The sequence below is a fragment of the Sparus aurata genome, chromosome 5 (assembly GCF_900880675.1).
Source record: "Sparus aurata chromosome 5, fSpaAur1.1, whole genome shotgun sequence".
Taxonomy (NCBI): domain Eukaryota; kingdom Metazoa; phylum Chordata; class Actinopteri; order Spariformes; family Sparidae; genus Sparus; species Sparus aurata.
This window is the reverse complement of record NC_044191.1, coordinates 34580710-34597836: the sequence shown is the minus strand read 5'-3', so window position 1 is coordinate 34597836 and position 17127 is coordinate 34580710. Positions and strand designations below refer to the sequence as shown.

General features: G+C 43.4%; 1 protein-coding gene across 3 annotated transcripts; it reads left to right on the top strand.

Moving 5' to 3' along the window:
* Window positions 1-9015: 9015 nt before the first annotated feature.
* On the top strand, window positions 9016-15616 carry LOC115581157 (neuropeptide Y receptor type 1-like). Of its 3 annotated transcripts, none has more exons than XM_030416040.1 (3): window positions 9016-9216; window positions 9427-9633; window positions 13321-15616. In XM_030416040.1, exon 3 carries the CDS (start codon window positions 13467-13469, stop codon window positions 14562-14564), a length of 1098 nt encoding a protein of 365 aa, XP_030271900.1. In that variant the 5' UTR covers window positions 9016-9216; window positions 9427-9633; window positions 13321-13466; the 3' UTR covers window positions 14565-15616. The 3 variants fall into 3 exon arrangements, with proteins under 3 accessions (XP_030271900.1, XP_030271898.1, XP_030271899.1); XM_030416038.1 differs by having other exon boundaries at window positions 9347-9633; XM_030416039.1 differs by having other exon boundaries at window positions 9194-9297.
* The last annotated feature ends 1511 nt before the right edge of the window (window positions 15617-17127 follow it).

Here is a 17127-nt window from a genome sequence, read left to right as displayed (position 1 = left end):
GTCCAGATCTGCACCTGACTCTCTACTTAACCGAGCTGGGAGTGAGGATAAACCAATAATTCAATCCCAGAATTTGAGAAGTAATCTCTGAGCTCTCCTCCCACCTGTAATTGGCTCTAGATCAGAGCTGAACCAGATGCGACTGTGGGTGTTTATTCCTCCAAGCGGTCTAGGTCTGCATCTAACTCTCCTTAACCAAGCTGGGAGTGAAGATAAATCCCAGAAGTTGATCCGAGCAGAATCTGATGAGTCTCTTGGTGTTTATTCCTCCAGGAGGTCTCGCTCTGCACCTCCTCCTCTGCCTCTCTGCTCCACCCGGCCCTCCCCACACTCTGCAAACATCGTTTGTTATGCCTGAGAGATCCCCTGCCTGTTAGGCGAACGTGTTAGCAGACAGTTGGCCTATTAGCGCCACATCTAGCAGCTCTGGAGCAACACGAGCATGTGTTTATTGAATGTTAGTCCAATATTAACTCTCCTTTTAGCACCATTATTTGTCTCCACTAATTCCTGAGGGAAATATCTGGCTCTTTATCTGCTACATTCACCCACTAGTTGCTAGCTTTAGCTGCCAGTCTGCCAAACCACCAAACAGCAGTCCATAGTGCAGGTGAAAACACAGCCAGAAATCCAATACAATGAGCTGATAGATAGATGTTATAATCTGCGCAGAGTTGAGGGCTGATAATTCTCTGTGGGTTTGTCACTCAGTACATGATCCGTGCTTTTCTTTAATGCCCACCAGTGTGTGCTTCTCCCAAAAGTCACGTTTCAACAGAAGAGCACCGGGGTGAGCGTCTGTGTCAGATGTGATCTGTGCAGATGATGGGGGTTGTTTGTCATCCACGCGTACCTGAGGCATTGTGGCATTTGTTCTTGGCTGGGGTTATTTAAAGCCTCGGGGGGATTTATAGGAGTGCGTTGCAATAGCGGTGTCAAGGATCAGCTCGCTCCTTGTAAGGGGGCTGTAATACTGCAGGGGAGATTGTCCTTCGCTCAATGAGCAGCTCCCTGCACACAATGCATATGGATTTACTGTAGGGTTGTAATGACGGCGGCTTGGAGGGAATAATCAAGCCTCATGATCAATATTCTGTGTTTGATTTTGATGATGAATTGGACTTTAGACATATCAGGTTTTTTATTGTTAGCTTGAAGAGTAGATTTGCTGCTCACATGAATCAGCAGACGAATCAAAGTGAATACAAATGATCATGTTCTTTGAGTTTTTCTTTCGTATATCATAAAACATCTTGTTAAGACTCAGAGTACATATTGCATTCAAACCCACATCACATAAAAAGCCATAAATCACACATACATTCAGTGACGCATAACAGTAAACATTGCAAAGAAAGAAAAAGGTCAGCTTCTCCAGTCTCAAAATGCACAAATGCTCCTGTACAAGGTTACTTGTACATGTATCCTATAAGCAAACATAACATCTGCGGCTTCTTTATTAATACAGCATCATTTTTTCTGCTCCCTACTTTATTCAATCTGCATTTTAATGCACATATATGAATAAGGATCCTTATCTCTGCCTGACATGTGGGATTTATGTAACTAATTTACGGCCAGCACCATTTAGTAGTAGATTTCAAACAGCATAAAGGTTGTGTAAGGTAATAAATCTTTTCATTATGGTATTCTATACTTACATCATATATAAGAGTAGCTGTATATGGGAGCATGGGGAATTAACATACAAGTACGGCAGCCTGTGTTATAATTTACCTTACTGCTGATTGCCTTAGGGACTAAAAAAATGATAATTTCTATGCTTTTTATAAGGTTTTATGTTACGTAACTCCCTTTGGTGCCCATATTTATTAATACTGCAGCAGTAGTACAGACTACCGCCCTGTGGTTCTCACCCCCATCCTGATGAAGTGTTTTGAGGAACTGGTTCTCCAGCACATCAAAGACAACACCCCTGCCAGCTTTGACCCGCACCAGTATACTTTCAGAACCAACAGATCCACAGAGGATGCCATATCCACTGCCCTTCCCTTTGTCTGCAAACACCTGGAGATTAAGAACAGCTACATCAGGATTCTGTTTGTTGACTTCAGCTCAGCATGCAACACAAACTCAGCCATGAAGGTGACTGGAAAACTAAACACTGTGGTCATCTTTCACCAAGGAGCAATAGAAAGTATCCTGACTGGAAACATGACAAAGTGGCACGGTTCATCACGACCCAGGACAGGACGGCTCTACAGCAGGTAATTAAAACCACCCAGAACATCATTGGTACCATCAACAGAACATCAGTGACATCAGTGAAGTGAGACGTCTGCACAGAGCCCTCAGATACTAAAGAATACTTAAACACCCACCCAGCCACAGTATGTTCAACCTGCTGCCATCTGACAACAGTTAACAAGTATCTGCTGCTGTACCACCAGACTAGACAGCAGCTTCACTCCTCAACTCATCATCAACACTCGGACATCAATGGTTTGTTTACGTTTCATTTTAAACTTTTAAAGAAGAAACTCAATACCTCTCTCTGTGCCACAGCAAGAAGAACAGAAAAGAAATTCAGCTCTAGGGTCACAGAACAGGGCAATTTCATTTCATCACTTCACAGCAGCTGCTTTCCTCAGATTTCGCAAAACAACATTTTCCTGAACTTCTTGGCCTATTGTCCACAAACACAAACGGCATTTCAGTTCATCAAACTCAGATTCTTTAAAACGCCCTCTAAAGTGAACAACAACTCTGGTTTCTGTGTATCTGCATGTAAAATGTTTGGGGAAACAATGATGTCTCACTTGTCGACTCGTGAGTCCACTTTTGTTTTTGGTTTCCCCACAGCGCCTCCGCGGTGTGCTGGAAAGCTGTTAGCTACTAATTAGCACATGTTCACAATGTTTTTCTCTGGTATTTGAAGTATCGGCGATGTAGACTTTATCGCCACCTGCTGGCAGGCATTGGTAATTATTTTTTGTGCTCTTGTGTGCATGGAGATATTCTGTAGAATGAAGGTTGCGTGAAAAGAATTTTGTTTTTTAAATGAAGGGGGTAAATGTCTGCTTTTAAAAAAGATAATTAGTGTGTTTAAGGCCTAAAACTCCTAAATTCATCATCACTGGTTCCATTGACAGAACATCAGTGACATTAGTGAAGTGAGACGTCTGCACAGAGCCCTCAGAAACTAAAGAATACTAAAACACCCACCTAGCCACAGTCTGTTCACCCTGCTGCCATCTGACAACAGATACACAAGTATCTGCTGCTGTACCACCAGACTAGACAGCAGCTTCACTCCTCAACTCATCATCAACACTCGGACATCAATGGTTTGTTTACTTTTCATTTTAAACTTTGAAAGAAGAAACTCAATACCTCTCTCTGTGCCACAGCAAGAAGAACAGAAAAGAAATTCAGCTCTAGGGTCACAGAACAGGGCAATTTCATTTCATCACTTCAGAACAGCTGCTTTCCTCAGATTTCGCAAAACAATATTTTCCTGAACTTCTTGGCCTCTCGTCCACAGACACAAACCGCATTTCAGTTCATCAAACTCAGATTCTTTAAAACACCCTCTAAAGTGAACAACAACTCTGGTTTCTGTGTATCTGCATGTAAAATGTTTGGGGAAACGATGATGTCTCATTTGTCGACTCGTAAATCCACTTTTGTTTTCGGTTTCCCCACAACGCCTCCGCGGTGTGCCGGAAAGCTGTTAGCTACTAATTAGCACATGCTCACAATGTTTTTCTCTGGTACTTGAAGTATGAAACAATCTTGTATTTTTTCAATTTTGGCTCTTTGCCGATTCCCTCTTTTCCTACTACTTTCTTTTCTGCCATCCCAATTTATGTGCAGACCCTGAAACTGCAAGAAAATTTACTCAACACTGGCAAGTCGTAAGTTTAGATCAGTAAATTTCTCAGGTCACGTGGACGGCTGCCCACGGTGCGTTCGTGACATTTTGACTTTGCCAAAGAAAACCCTCACAGACCTCAGATACCTTTTAAATCTCCTTTATGTTGTGAAAACGGCTTCAATTTTACAAAAGAAACAGTAAATAAATTCAGTTCTCATCTCTTTTAATGAAGAACCCATTGAGTACTAGAATTGCTATTTTTTCACACAACATTACAGCTCCTCTCACAGCAGCGTGAAGTATTGATTTACACCACACTTACAAATGTTTTTTTTCCCCCCATTATTAAAAATCCTCCTGCAATCTGAAAATATCTCACAAATATTTTCTTGTGTGTTTTATTTTCCTTACAGTTTCTTTCTGCTGCACGTCCTTTTAAACACGACTAAACAAAGTGTGAAGTCGCACAAAGTCACGATTTCTTTCTTTGTTTTGCTTTGCTGATCCGCACAGCCGAGGTTATTAAAGGTCTGTTAAAGAAGGAGTTTTGTGTAAACGAATATCAATCACACAGAAACAGGGCATGCGCTTAAAAATACAACAAAGAAAAAACAACCGCTCTCCAAATATGCATGAATATGTGGATCTACAGCAGGGGAACAGTTCCTTGTTAATTGGGTCACAGTACTATATTGATTTACTCTTGCAGTGACACATAAAACTATGAACTATTTTCCCACAAGAACAACCGTCTTACGTAACGTGAGTCTGTCTCCGAATCCTAATATGGACATATATTTGAATCAGGTTACATTATGTATCGTGTAAACGGACACAGGATGGGAGTCTAAACAGTCGATAGAGCATCAGGAGTAAAAGAAGTGATCAAAGAGCAATCAAATATTTCATGTGACAGCGAGATAACATTTAGGAAAATGTTTTGGAACATGTTATCTGGTCTCGTTCCACCCTAACCCTATCACCAAAGACGGGGCAGAAACTCGTCTGATCTGTGTTTGGTTATGCACAGTACGTGCTCCGTGACAGAACTGTGCTCCCTCTTCCATGACAGGGTTCAACAAGCTTCTCTGAACACACTCGATGGTGCTAAATGTCCTCGAGTAGCTTATCAATCACAAATAAACTGCTGGGTACGCTGTCAGAAGAAGAACCCCCCCCCCCCCCCCCCACCTTCCCCGTCATGTCACCATCGTGCCCACTCGTCTAGACATTTAAGAGTGCCGACGCATCCCCTGAAGCTGAGCCCTACACCTCCATTTTGATGGGCTATTATTGTTAGATATTCCTTATTAATGTCCAACCAACACATCCTCATAAACAACTGAAAAGTTGAACTGCCATTGTCTCCCAAATTGACATATATATCACCGTTTACAAAATAAAATTGGACAAATCCTACTGATTCTACCTTTAACTTTAATAGTCTTTGAATTATATTAATATTACTTTTACTTGTGTTTTTACACAAGTGTCTGAACTTGACTTCCTCCTTTGCTGACACAATAATAACTAGGGCCACTAGGGGCTGCTGCTGAACAAGAAACACAAGAGTAGCTGCAGTAAGCTGCATTTTGATATATTTTATTGACATATTCCTACATTTTGATTCACATGATGCCTGAAATTTAACTTAAGTCTAGCAGTGAAGTTGCTGCACTTGGTACCACTTCTCTAATACCACACGGATACTAATAATAGCCTATAAAGCACAGCTGGTGTCCAGGTAATGAAGGTGATGACGAGAAATTGCGAGCGTAGACTTTTTCTATCTCCTTCAGATTAATTGTAAATGACATTGTGATAATCCAAGACAAATAACCGCAGCTGTAGACGACATATTTGAAATGTCTCGTCACGTCTGTTTACGCATCAGCGACTACTGATGACGCAGGAGAGTCTTGAAGGTTTGTCGCACTTCATCGGAAGAGATTTCAACAACCAGCTCTTTGTGACTCTGTTCTGAGGGGCGAGGAGCCACTTCAAAACAAAGGCTAGGGCTCGAAATTGGAAATGCATTTAAGGCTGACCCTAAAAAATTGTTTTCTCTGTCCTTTCTTCTCGCTGAAAGAAACAATCAAAATGTGAGTGACAGATGTGGAGATTGCAGAATGGAAGAGGTACAACAACCATTCAGCGTCTACGAGTCTCAATATAGACTCAATCATGAGGGGGGAAGAATTACAAACCCTGCAGTACAGTTCACCAGCCTTTGTCAGCAATCCTGCCTTTCTCTGAGGAATATGTACAGAGATTGTCTTGAGTGACTTGACACCCCGTGTCAACGAAAACACCCACAGAGCCGTTGTTGTTGGTGGCAAGTCATCGCGCCGCACTGCCTCTCAGACAAACAGCTATTACTGTTCTCTCATGCAGCCTCCATTCGAAACAGGAGTGTGTGGGGGACAGTGTGAAGAAGCAGCTAACAATCTGGTGCTCGAGCGTGAGAGGTGCAAAAACTGGGTCTAAAATAGTCGGAGGTGTGAACTGCGGAGTGATCGGGACGAGGATGATCATGATGTTGTAGCTCTTACGAACGTTACGAACATTATGCAGAAAGGAACACGCTATGGAGAACGTGGCATATGTGTAGTTTTGGGTATTGATCCCTCTGATCCAGTAATACTCAGCGACAAGGTAACGATCGTTTCAACAGAGAGAGAAGTCAGCGTGCTCGCTCGTATCCATCAATATTTATTATTGAGTTCAGGCAGCAGGGAACGATTTTGGATTTTTTTGTTTTTTCTTCAGATTTATGCATCAGAGTGTTTTTGGGGGACAAAATATAATAAATGAACAGAGCACAAGATGATTTATGTCCTCTGTTGCTGACAGTCTGTGTTTGTCTTCGTCAACACACACTATGAGCTGCGCGCCCACAGACTTTCACAGGATGCGAGAATATAACAAAATCTGTGTGAAGTTCTCTGCACAGCATTGTTTCTGTTTATCCTCGGCACACAACATTCGGATCATCAGGGGAGGAAAGAAGCTAAATACATTTACTCAAGCGGCACTTAAAGCACAATGTTAACACACATTTATTCTTCCTCTCCACTACATTTTGGAGGCAGAAATTGTACGTGAAACTCTTGTATATTTGATAACTTCCATAACGAGTTATTTTGCAGATTTTATGCTGCATCAGAGCCGGTTGGTCGACCTCGAGGGAAAGGACAGATATTTAGTTTCAGTGTTGAGAGGGATAATAAACCAGTTCCTGTTGCCAAACGTACTGTTACAGAGGAAACGCTGGTTTCTACTATTTAATAACTTCAGGGTTGCACCAGCACGTTAATAGATTCAGATGCATAAGTATCAATATTGTGGCTGTGTTGATGCTCAAGATTCAACCGTGAGGAAGTGGACCGAACCAAATGCAGCCTGGTTATTACTCTGAATGTGTTTTGTTTGACAGACATATCTTTACAGGTGATTTGAGGGACCACGGCCTGGGTCCAGATCCGGATCCTGTCAAGACATTTAACTGAACCAGGACACTGCAGAACAATGACCCGGTTGTAAATCACCCACTCTGTGTGTTGGGTGTTCCAACATTTGTAAAGGTGATTTTTAACAGACAACTCCAGGTTTTTCTCCAGAGAGATTTGGGGATCAAAACTCTAACAAACATTTATTCTGCCAGCAGAGTTTCATCTTCTCTTTCAAGTTAACTTCTGCAAAGTAACAGGTCAGCCGCCGACACCAACACACTCCCAGAGACGTCTCCACAGACACGAGTACCTACGCCAATGTGTGGAGGTGCAGGTTGGTAGGCAGTGGAACAAACCACTTTGAGGCAAATGGAGGGGGGGGGGACCAATCTTTAAAACTTAAAAACACTTTGTTTTGTATCTTCAGTTGGTATAAGTGTTTTTAATGCAAATTATTATATCATTTAAAGTTATAAACTGAAATTATTTTGTATGCTGCACTCATTAGAGGAAGGTAAACCTACAGGTGTGTCAGTGCACATGCATATCGAGTTCATTCAATGTAGCAAGGTGGAAATATTCCCATTATTTTGAATTTTGGGGGTGAAAAGGACAAAAACAACATCACAGTGTGCCTGGAGGATAAGTGCTGGTTGTGTTGATCCTGTCTGCCTCTGCACAGCTCACTGTCAGATTGTTTTAATAAATCAAAGAGCTGTAAATGTCATATTGTATCTGTTATTCATATTATTAGGGATGCAACATGCAGAGTTTTACCATAATCGTTTGTAGCTCTAAAGAACTCTAATGCTGTAAGATAACGCTGTAACAAGTTACTTTTTAATGGCCGTAATCTTGTGACATAATCACTTTAAAAGTAACGTTACGCAGGCAATTTGTCTGATTACATGCAGCTTCCTCTGGAGCCACAGAAGGCTTCATACGACTGTTTCCACATCTGCAGTAGGGCTGCACAATTAATCGCATAATAATCGAAATCGCAATGTGACGAAGTGCAAAACAGAAATCGCAATGACTGCAATTATTCTATAAAGGTCTGGACCACAAAGCTTTTTCTCTACATGTATTCAAACATGTTTGTTGCCACGTCGTCATCATTTTACTGTTTTTTCAATAACAGTAAAACTTGTAATGTACAATGTAATCATCCATAATAATCCTGAATTATATCCTGTCGAAATAATCTAAATAAACTCCTCTTCATGTTGTTTTCACGTTTGGCTTGAAATAAATTCATTCATTCATTCACACACACCTGATATCAGATACTAGTTGTTCAATAACACATGACAGAATGTCATCATCCATAAGAATGATTAAGGAGACCAGTAAACGCACCTTAATGTGGAAAAATGGTGTAGTTACCCTTTAAGTACAAGCTGTGAGTGCCTCCCCAACCTGCACATTACACAGCAGCTTGATTTAAACATGTGCATATACCCATAAAATACAACCTGCGTGCATTTTTTAAACATGCCACCAGAATAATATCACATATTAATAATACAATTCTGTAAGATTCCATCATGTCAGGGACACATCTGGGGGTTGGAGGTGATGGAGGTGGTGGGGTTGGTGGAGCAGCACGTGTACGAAGAAGAGAAATCCAAATATCTCCTCCTGTGGGGGGGAAACGCGTTGCCTGCGCGCGCACACACAAGCGAGCGCGCGCGCGTGCCCCCGTGCATGCGAGGCGAGGGAGAAGTGTATTATGTAACGTGTTCCCAGTCACATCCCAGCCGAGTCTGAGGCATAAGGTCGCTTTAAGAGATATCTCAGCTGCTGTCAGAGCTCCTGGCAGGACACCTCCCTCCTCCTCCTCCTCCTCCTCCTCCTCCTGCACCTCCTCCTCCTAAAACTCTGTGTCTCACCTGATGAGGAGCAGCAACAACAGGGAACATCTCGGTGAGAAAACAGCTGGTTCAGTTATAACATTTCATGTAACAGCTCATAACTCTTTTTTATTTTTTGGAGGATTTCCTGAAAGTAAGAAGTCGATTTTTTTGTGTGTTTTCCTGTCTGTGTGTGTCTGAAGCTTTCTCAGGTTAATGACCTGATCTGACGCGCGTGTGTTTGGAGGATGTCACAGCCGGGTCTTGTGACTTGTGTCTGCAGGTGAAAGTGCTGCGCGGCGGGGGAGGAACGTCCGGCGGGTCCCGAGCTGGAGACGTGATGGGAGAGCAGTGAGCTCACAACACGCTGCTGCACCGGAGGACGGAGGATCTGCTCCACCTGTCCGGAGCTGAGGAAGTCCGACAGACACACAGCTGCTGCAGACAGACACACACAGAGACACACAGAGAGACAGCTGCAGAGAACGAGGTGAGGACACACTCACACTTTCCATCCCTTCTTTGTGCATGAGTCAAAAATCATTGTGCATGAGTGGATGTGGACTTGTGTTGAAGTGTTTCAGGGACTGAAGTGAGACGAGCTGTCACGTCTTTGTCTGGTTTTTCTCTCATATAGTGTTTTTGTTTTTTTTAAAATCTAATTCCTGCAGGATATTTTTAAGGCTCCTCTCAGATATTAACCCTGTCATGCACGTCTGTTACAGCTGGCAAGATTTATAACCAGTTAAGTTGAAGTACAGCGTCCTAATTAGAGCTCGACCGATAAATCAGTCGGCTGATATCGGCACGTCACAGATTAATCGATATCAACGCATACGATGCCTGTTACAAACCGGTTAGGAAATCCTTTTTAGATATTAAAATGCAGAAAACAGATGTCTGGATCATTTAGTGAAGTTTACAGTTTGACAGAATATGTGTTTATGGACATATTTCTTTTGGCTGATAAATCAGATGTTTTGTTTTCGCTCCTGTATCGGTCATGCTTCACTGAAAACACATCCAGCGGACGTTACACACTAAAGGTTATATTAGAGCTGCCATATTGTGTTTTATTTAATTGGAAAATGACAACATAATTCACATTTTAGCAGTTTGACTAAACAGACATCTAACTATGGGTCCACTGAGCAGAGGACGTCCCCTGGATATATTTTCACTCACAGAGATATTGATTTGATTTATAGTCAGTTTATCTTAAATACACACACAAAAAAACACCCATGATCTGTTGTGTGTGTGGAGGAAACTTGTTAATTACGTAGCCGATCAAAACAAACGTACACGGAACGACAACGCAGCAACAAGGTGCACTTAATAGTTTGTCCAAAAAGCGGTCGCGTTGCAGTCGGTGTGTTTCCAGGACGGATGTAACAGCAGAGAGCGTCTCCGTGTGTCTGCAGAGCTCGCTGACTGACAGCAGACGGGGCGTTGTTCTTGCGGACGCAATAAAACAATAAACGCAGCCAATAAAATGCAGGAATGGGCCAGCCCGGGTGAAGTGTATGTGTGGGAAACACTGCCTCAGATGTGTTTATTAAACACCTATGAGGAAAGATACGTACGTGACAGAAGAAGCCTTTTTTTACAGTTTGACAAGAAACAATAAACCTCACTGGGAATTTTTCAGGATTATAAACAAATAAACTGAAGCATCTTTATCTGCATTGAGTTCAGGACAAAGACAGAGTTCTCATATTTGGATCATCGGTACTGGATCGCAGATAAAAATGTCCCGCCCACGTCACAATCAACAACCTATCAACGATGAGTAATCTGCATCTGCAGAGTAACTAGTGGAGTGGAGAGGAAGTACAGGAAGTACTCAGGTTAAGAACAGTATGTCAGTAAATTGTTCTGATTTATTTCATCACAGGTTGTTTTAAATTTTGACCCAAAGAGTTAAAGTTTTACTGTAAATGTACATGGGTCCCAAATATGGGTTTTCAGTCCACTTCATTTCTAATAATCAGAATTAGTATCGACCCTGGAAACCCACATGGGTCGACCCTGAACGCTGATTTATCTGTGAGAGGCCGGTATCACTTTTCTTTTAGCGTTGATGTGTCCACACAGATTTATCAATTCATGCATCAAAGGGTTAATAATGTCCTCAGTAAATCTTGTTGTTCGTCACTTCTAAGTGTGCAGAAGTCTGCCATAAATAATCAGCATCAAGGCTGCAGCTTGTGTCGGACCGACGTATCCGGTCAGGATTGATTATCCCGCTCAGAGACGACTCTGTGCAGCAGAGGGGCTGAAGTGATGTTACTGTACTGCACTACGAGTGTTGACGTGTGTTATGAATACTCCGTCTTTGTTATTAATCACCACGGATGAGACAGCGCATCATAACAGGAATTTTCTGCTCATAATAAAGACAGCCTGAAGCAATTAACGTGTCGGCGTTTATCATCGTTAAGGAGTGCTCAATTAAAAAAGATGAGTCCTTTAAATCCCGTAGATTTCATTCTGTTCGCGGAGCCGAGTGTTGCAAAACTAATTCCCCTGGAATTGAGCCGCGGGCCGAGACATCTTGGTTAATCAGTGCTGCACACACATGCGCGTGCACCATTCATACGCTCGTAGTGGAACAAAATAGCGTTTCTGTTCCGTTTTCCAGATCATTAATTTGTTGGAATTTGTCCGGACCACACGCGCTTTTAGGTTTCCCAGGAGCTATTTGTGACTGCTTACTGACGACGAGAGGCATCTGCTCCTTTATGGACAGAAACAGAATCAATTCCAGCCGTCATGAAGGGGAGAAGAACGGTGCGAGGGGATGATTGTCTCTGAAGGAGCAGTCATTATCACTGTTATTGTGATGGAAATTTAAATCAGCATGCCATTACGGCGATGCCACGAAGAGTGGACCTGTGCTGCGCTCTTGATGATGTGCCATCAGCGTATCATTTATTCTTATAGCCGGTCCTCGAGGAGATAGAGGATCAGCCGGCAGCCTTGTGATCTCTGCACGCCGGCATTAATTATTCCCTTCATAAATCTCTGTTTCTCTAACAATGAAGCCTCCGTCAGGGTGGGCAAAGGTTAAGTGGACCACAAACCTTACCTGTGGAATTGCATCCAGGAGTGATGAGAATTCAGAAGAGAGTCGGTCTGCTTCTGTTTTACATCAAGTCGAGGGTCCATTTGTTTTTATGCTGCAGTGTTTCTACATTTCAATTTGAGCCATAAACCAACGAGGGCCAAAACACAACACTGCTTCAGCATCGATACGCAATCTGCTCGTGTGCAACAGTCACATTCAAGATGTGTCGGAGGCAGATTGACTCAATCAGGTCACGCCACAACTTTCTTGACTTATCGACAAGAAAAGTCTGTCTGATGTTACATAGTTTAGTCTGATTTAAAGGTACGGTTCGCCTAAAAATGAGGCATTCAGTCGTCAGTCAGGTGAAGTGTCGTAGTCCACAGAACAGTCGCAGCATTCTGCTAAACAACTGAAGCAGCTGCAGACTTGATTTAAAAGTAAAAACAAAAAGCTCCACACGGCGTGATGGATGTCTCTGAAGCCCAGAGATCCAAAATGTATTTGAAAAGATGTTTTTTACACCCTTGACCACGCGAACACTTTTAGTTTAGTAGCTACTGTGAAAAGATTTCGTCTTGGACGCTTGGATTCCGATGAACAAGCGGTATGAAGCCATTTTAGCAGTTTTTTTCAGTTGTTTAGCAGAATGCTGCAACTCTGTTTTGTTGTGAAGCTCCAGAAATGTTTTGCAGACTACGACACTTCACCCAGTCTCGGCTCTGCATGCACAGCAAACTTGCTTCCGATCCAAATCCCCCGCATGACCACTTCGCCCTCACCCTCCCTGACTACTGATGATGTACGAGGGTTGTTAAGAGTCGTACAACTAACCCTTGTAATTTTGCTCCAAGGGGGAAAGAGGCGCTCGAAATCACACGCAGTTAGGCCTATTTTGGTTGTATGACGACGTGCACGCCCACAAAATCACCCCAATCATTCTAGAATAATTATTTCCAAACAGAGCTTTTTAAGTTATCTGGTTAAAAATGCAAAATGCCGCCCTCAAACCAACCTCCTAATGTCTCCACGGTTCAAAACTTTAAAGCTCGTCAGAAGTGGAAGTTTGTCTCCGGTTACTAATTTCTCCTTTTTCTTGTTTTTCAGGCTGCAGATGAAGACGGCTGCGAGGAAGATTAAGGACGAGGGAAAACTGTAAATGCAAATATTATTCATGAAGTAATTACAGCAGGTGTGACCCAGCAAATTAGTTCATTTAGTCCCTTTGAAGTGAAAAAAAAGGAAAACCCATCATGGAGCTGCAGCTCAGCACCAACTACAACCTGGCCATGCGGAAGGAGATACAGTGGAACCTGACGGAGGACTGCTCGCTGTCGGTGAGCGGCCCCACCTTCCTCATCATCGCCTACAGCGCGGTGATGGCGGTCGGCCTCGTCGGGAACTCCTGCCTCGTGTTTGTCATCACGCGGCACAAGGAGATGCACAACGTCACCAACATCTTCATCGTCAACCTGTCCTGCTCCGACATCCTCCTGTGTATCGTGTGCATGCCGGTCACGATTATCTACACTCTGATGGACCGCTGGATCCTCGGAGACGCTCTCTGTAAGCTCTCGCCGTTCATCATGTGTATATCTGTCACCGTCTCCATCTTTTCCCTCGTCCTCATCGCCATGGAGCGCTACCAGCTCATTGTGCACCCGACCGGATGGAAGCCAGTGGTGGCTCAGTCCTACCTGGCCGTGGCTATCACCTGGATCGTGGCGTGCCTCATCTCGGTGCCTTACCTCTCCTACAGCGTTCTCACCATGCCTTTCCAGAACCTGAGCGTCCCCTTCAGAGACCATCTTGTTTGTATGGAGGAATGGCCGTCAAATGAAGAGCGGCGAGCGTACACCACCTCCCTGCTTGTCTTCCAGTACATCCTCCCTCTCGTCCTCATCATGGTGTGCTACCTGCACGTCTACCTGCGCCTCAGGAGGAGGAAGGACATGGTGGAGCGCGGCAGGAACGCCACGCAAAAGAAAACCAAGGGCTCCACGAGGATCAACGCCATGTTGATCGCCATAGTGGTGTTGTTCGCCATCTCCTGGCTCCCTCTCAACGTCTTCAACACGGTGTTCGACTGGAACCACGAGGCCATGCCGCACTGTAGCCACAACCTCATCTTCTCATTCTGCCACCTCACGGCGATGACGTCCTCCTGCGTCAACCCCATCATCTACGGCTTCCTCAACAGCAATTTCCAGAAACAGCTCAAGTCCACGCTGCTGCGCTGCCGCTGCTGGGGGGTGGCGGAGAGGTACGAGACCGTCCCGCTCTCCACCGTCAGCACCGAGGTCACCAAGGGGTCGATCCTCAGCAACGGGTCTATCAGCATCAATACTTAGATCCCAGGCTTTTCAGTCGGAGACAAAGAACCTACGGGGGCCTCTTCCGCCCTCATTGTGTCATCCTTTGGAGCTTTTCTTGCTTGGCTGCGCCCTAAAAGCAAGGTTGACGTTAACAATGTTATAAACCTCACAATAGCGGTCCGGAGGGAGTCGACCGAAGACACTTAACCAGCTCGGCACGGTGCCCTCGATTCAACATGTAAGAGGAAGTAGATAACACAATGATGGGACAAAGGTTGGACAGGTTTAACTGAAGGCACTTTACATGAGCACTTTTTTTTTTTTTTTTGCATCTGTAGTTTGTACAGTCAGTGCACTCCTCGTGAATGAAGAGGCAGCATTTATCTGATATAACCTGTCGTGTTTTCTCTGAAGCAGCGGGATCGACTCGGAGCTGTTTAACATTTTCTTTCACTTTTAACCTTTGGAAGCAGCAGCAGCAGCAGCAGCAGCAGAGGAGCGATGAAGAACAGACGCTTTCTGGCTGCTGTTTTATTGTTTTCTTGAGATTTGATGGAAAAAAAACAACACATGAGCGGATTGTGAACTGTGACGTGTTAATGATTATAGGCAGAGCAGTTTAATACGTAACCGAAAGGAGAGGACATTAGTGCATCATCTGTGACTGCAGGCGTTCACTCAGAAGCATCATCTTAATGTGTTTCCTATTACCTAAATCCACCACAAACGACGTAATGATCCTTTACAGAAAACCTTGGCGAGAGGCTGTAACCATTTCACGCCGTCCGCCAAGGTCCGCGCTGCAGTACATAGTGCGTGTGGAGTGTTTCTTCTCTCGTTCAATGTGCCATACAATAACCATATATCAAGTGCCATAAAACAAAGTGGCAGTAAAGGTCTCACGGCTGCTGTATATAACATTACTTACTACATGTCTGGCCTGTGAAAGATGTGTCAGTTTATAGTTTATGAGCGTGTGTACAGGAACGACGAGCACCGTGTAGCGTAGCAGATATCTCCTGTTGTTGGTCACTTCTCTTTGTGCTATTTAACTGGATTAAAATATTTACTATTATCTTTAATGTTGAGATTCTCACTGTTGTTTTGTTTTATTTACCTCATGTAGAGAACATGTGTCTCGCTGTCATCTCGCAGGTCGTTTCATCCACATCGCTCTCAGCTTTCGACTGTGGCCGAACAGTCGCCGCTCCAGCAATCAAATCTATCTTCAGCTGTGTTTTCTGTGTGTTGTTTATGGAGTCTGTGAATGTAACTGTAAAGAAAGTGGACAAAAACTACAACAGCTACTCAATTATCAGTGAAAAACACAGGTGAACTCATAAAACAAAAGATGCAGAAAGCCGAACAGCTCTGCTGGATTAAAGGGATATTCCGGTGTAAGTTTAATCCATGGTCTAAATCACCGTGAAACTGTGTTAGACTCCCTCTCGAGAGATCAAGTTAGCAGACCGCTAATTTACGGAGTTTTATCAACCTCAGAAACGACCGCACGACAACAATACACTGCAGTAAATGGATCCAAATATAAACCGCCACCAAAAAGCCACAAATAATGCTCAGAACAGCACCAAACTTCAGCAACAGTACAAATAGGGTCTCAGCACATAGTCCGGGGCAGCTAACCTCCGCTAGCTTAGCTGGATTTCTACTGAAAAGCTGACTAAATTTACCACTCTTCTGCAGCAGCTTCCTGTTGGCGGGAAGTCCCGACGAGTCGATTACCGAGTGCAGTAGAGTTCCGCGGCTCATGGATGAAAATGTATGATTATGACTCCATGGAAAAGCAATCAAAGTTCATATGTGTCTTACCTGCCAGTTTATAACAGTTATTATCGAGAGCGGACAGGGAAAAGAACGGAATTGAGCATTTCTAACCGCACTCGGTAATCGTCGCGTCGGGACTTCCCCGACCCGGAAGCTGATGGAGGAGAGTTGAAATCTGTTTTTAGCTTCACAATAGAAATCCAGCTAAGCTAGCGGAGGTTAGATGTCCCGGACTATGTGCTGAGACCCTATTTGTACTGTTGCTGAAGTTTGGTGCTGTTCTGAGCATTATTTGTGGCTTTTTGGTGGCGGTTTATATTTGGATCCATTTACTGCAGTGTATTGTTGTCGTGCGGTCGTTTCTGAGGTTGATAAAACTCCGTAAATTAGCGGTCTGCTAACTTGATCTCTCGAGAGGGAGTCTAACACAGTTTCACGGTGAAATTTACACCAGAATATCCCGTTAATCAGACGATATTATCTATTGAAACTTGAAAAAAGAAATGCTATCAATCAAATCTGTCTTTAATGTAAGAGTCTAACGAGAACAAGTACCATCAACCACTGAACTCACAAACATCTCTGCTGGATTATTTGTGCGACATTATCGTTTGTGTGCGATAAACATGATATCGATATTTCGTTTTGTTGTATATCGTTATCGTGAATATCGCAACATCAAATCATTCCGAGTAGAAATACTCTGTTTCAAGTAAAAGTCATGTATCTTAAAAGTGCCAAAATGTTTTTTTATATTCATGTATATTGTGTCATTCTGGATTAGAGCTGATAAAGGAACAGTTCGCCCCCTCGT

Coding starts and splice junctions, on each gene's coding strand:
- LOC115581157 (XM_030416040.1), top strand. CDS start 13,467: ATGGAGCTGCAGCTCAGCACCAACTACAACCTGGCCATGCGGAAGGAG.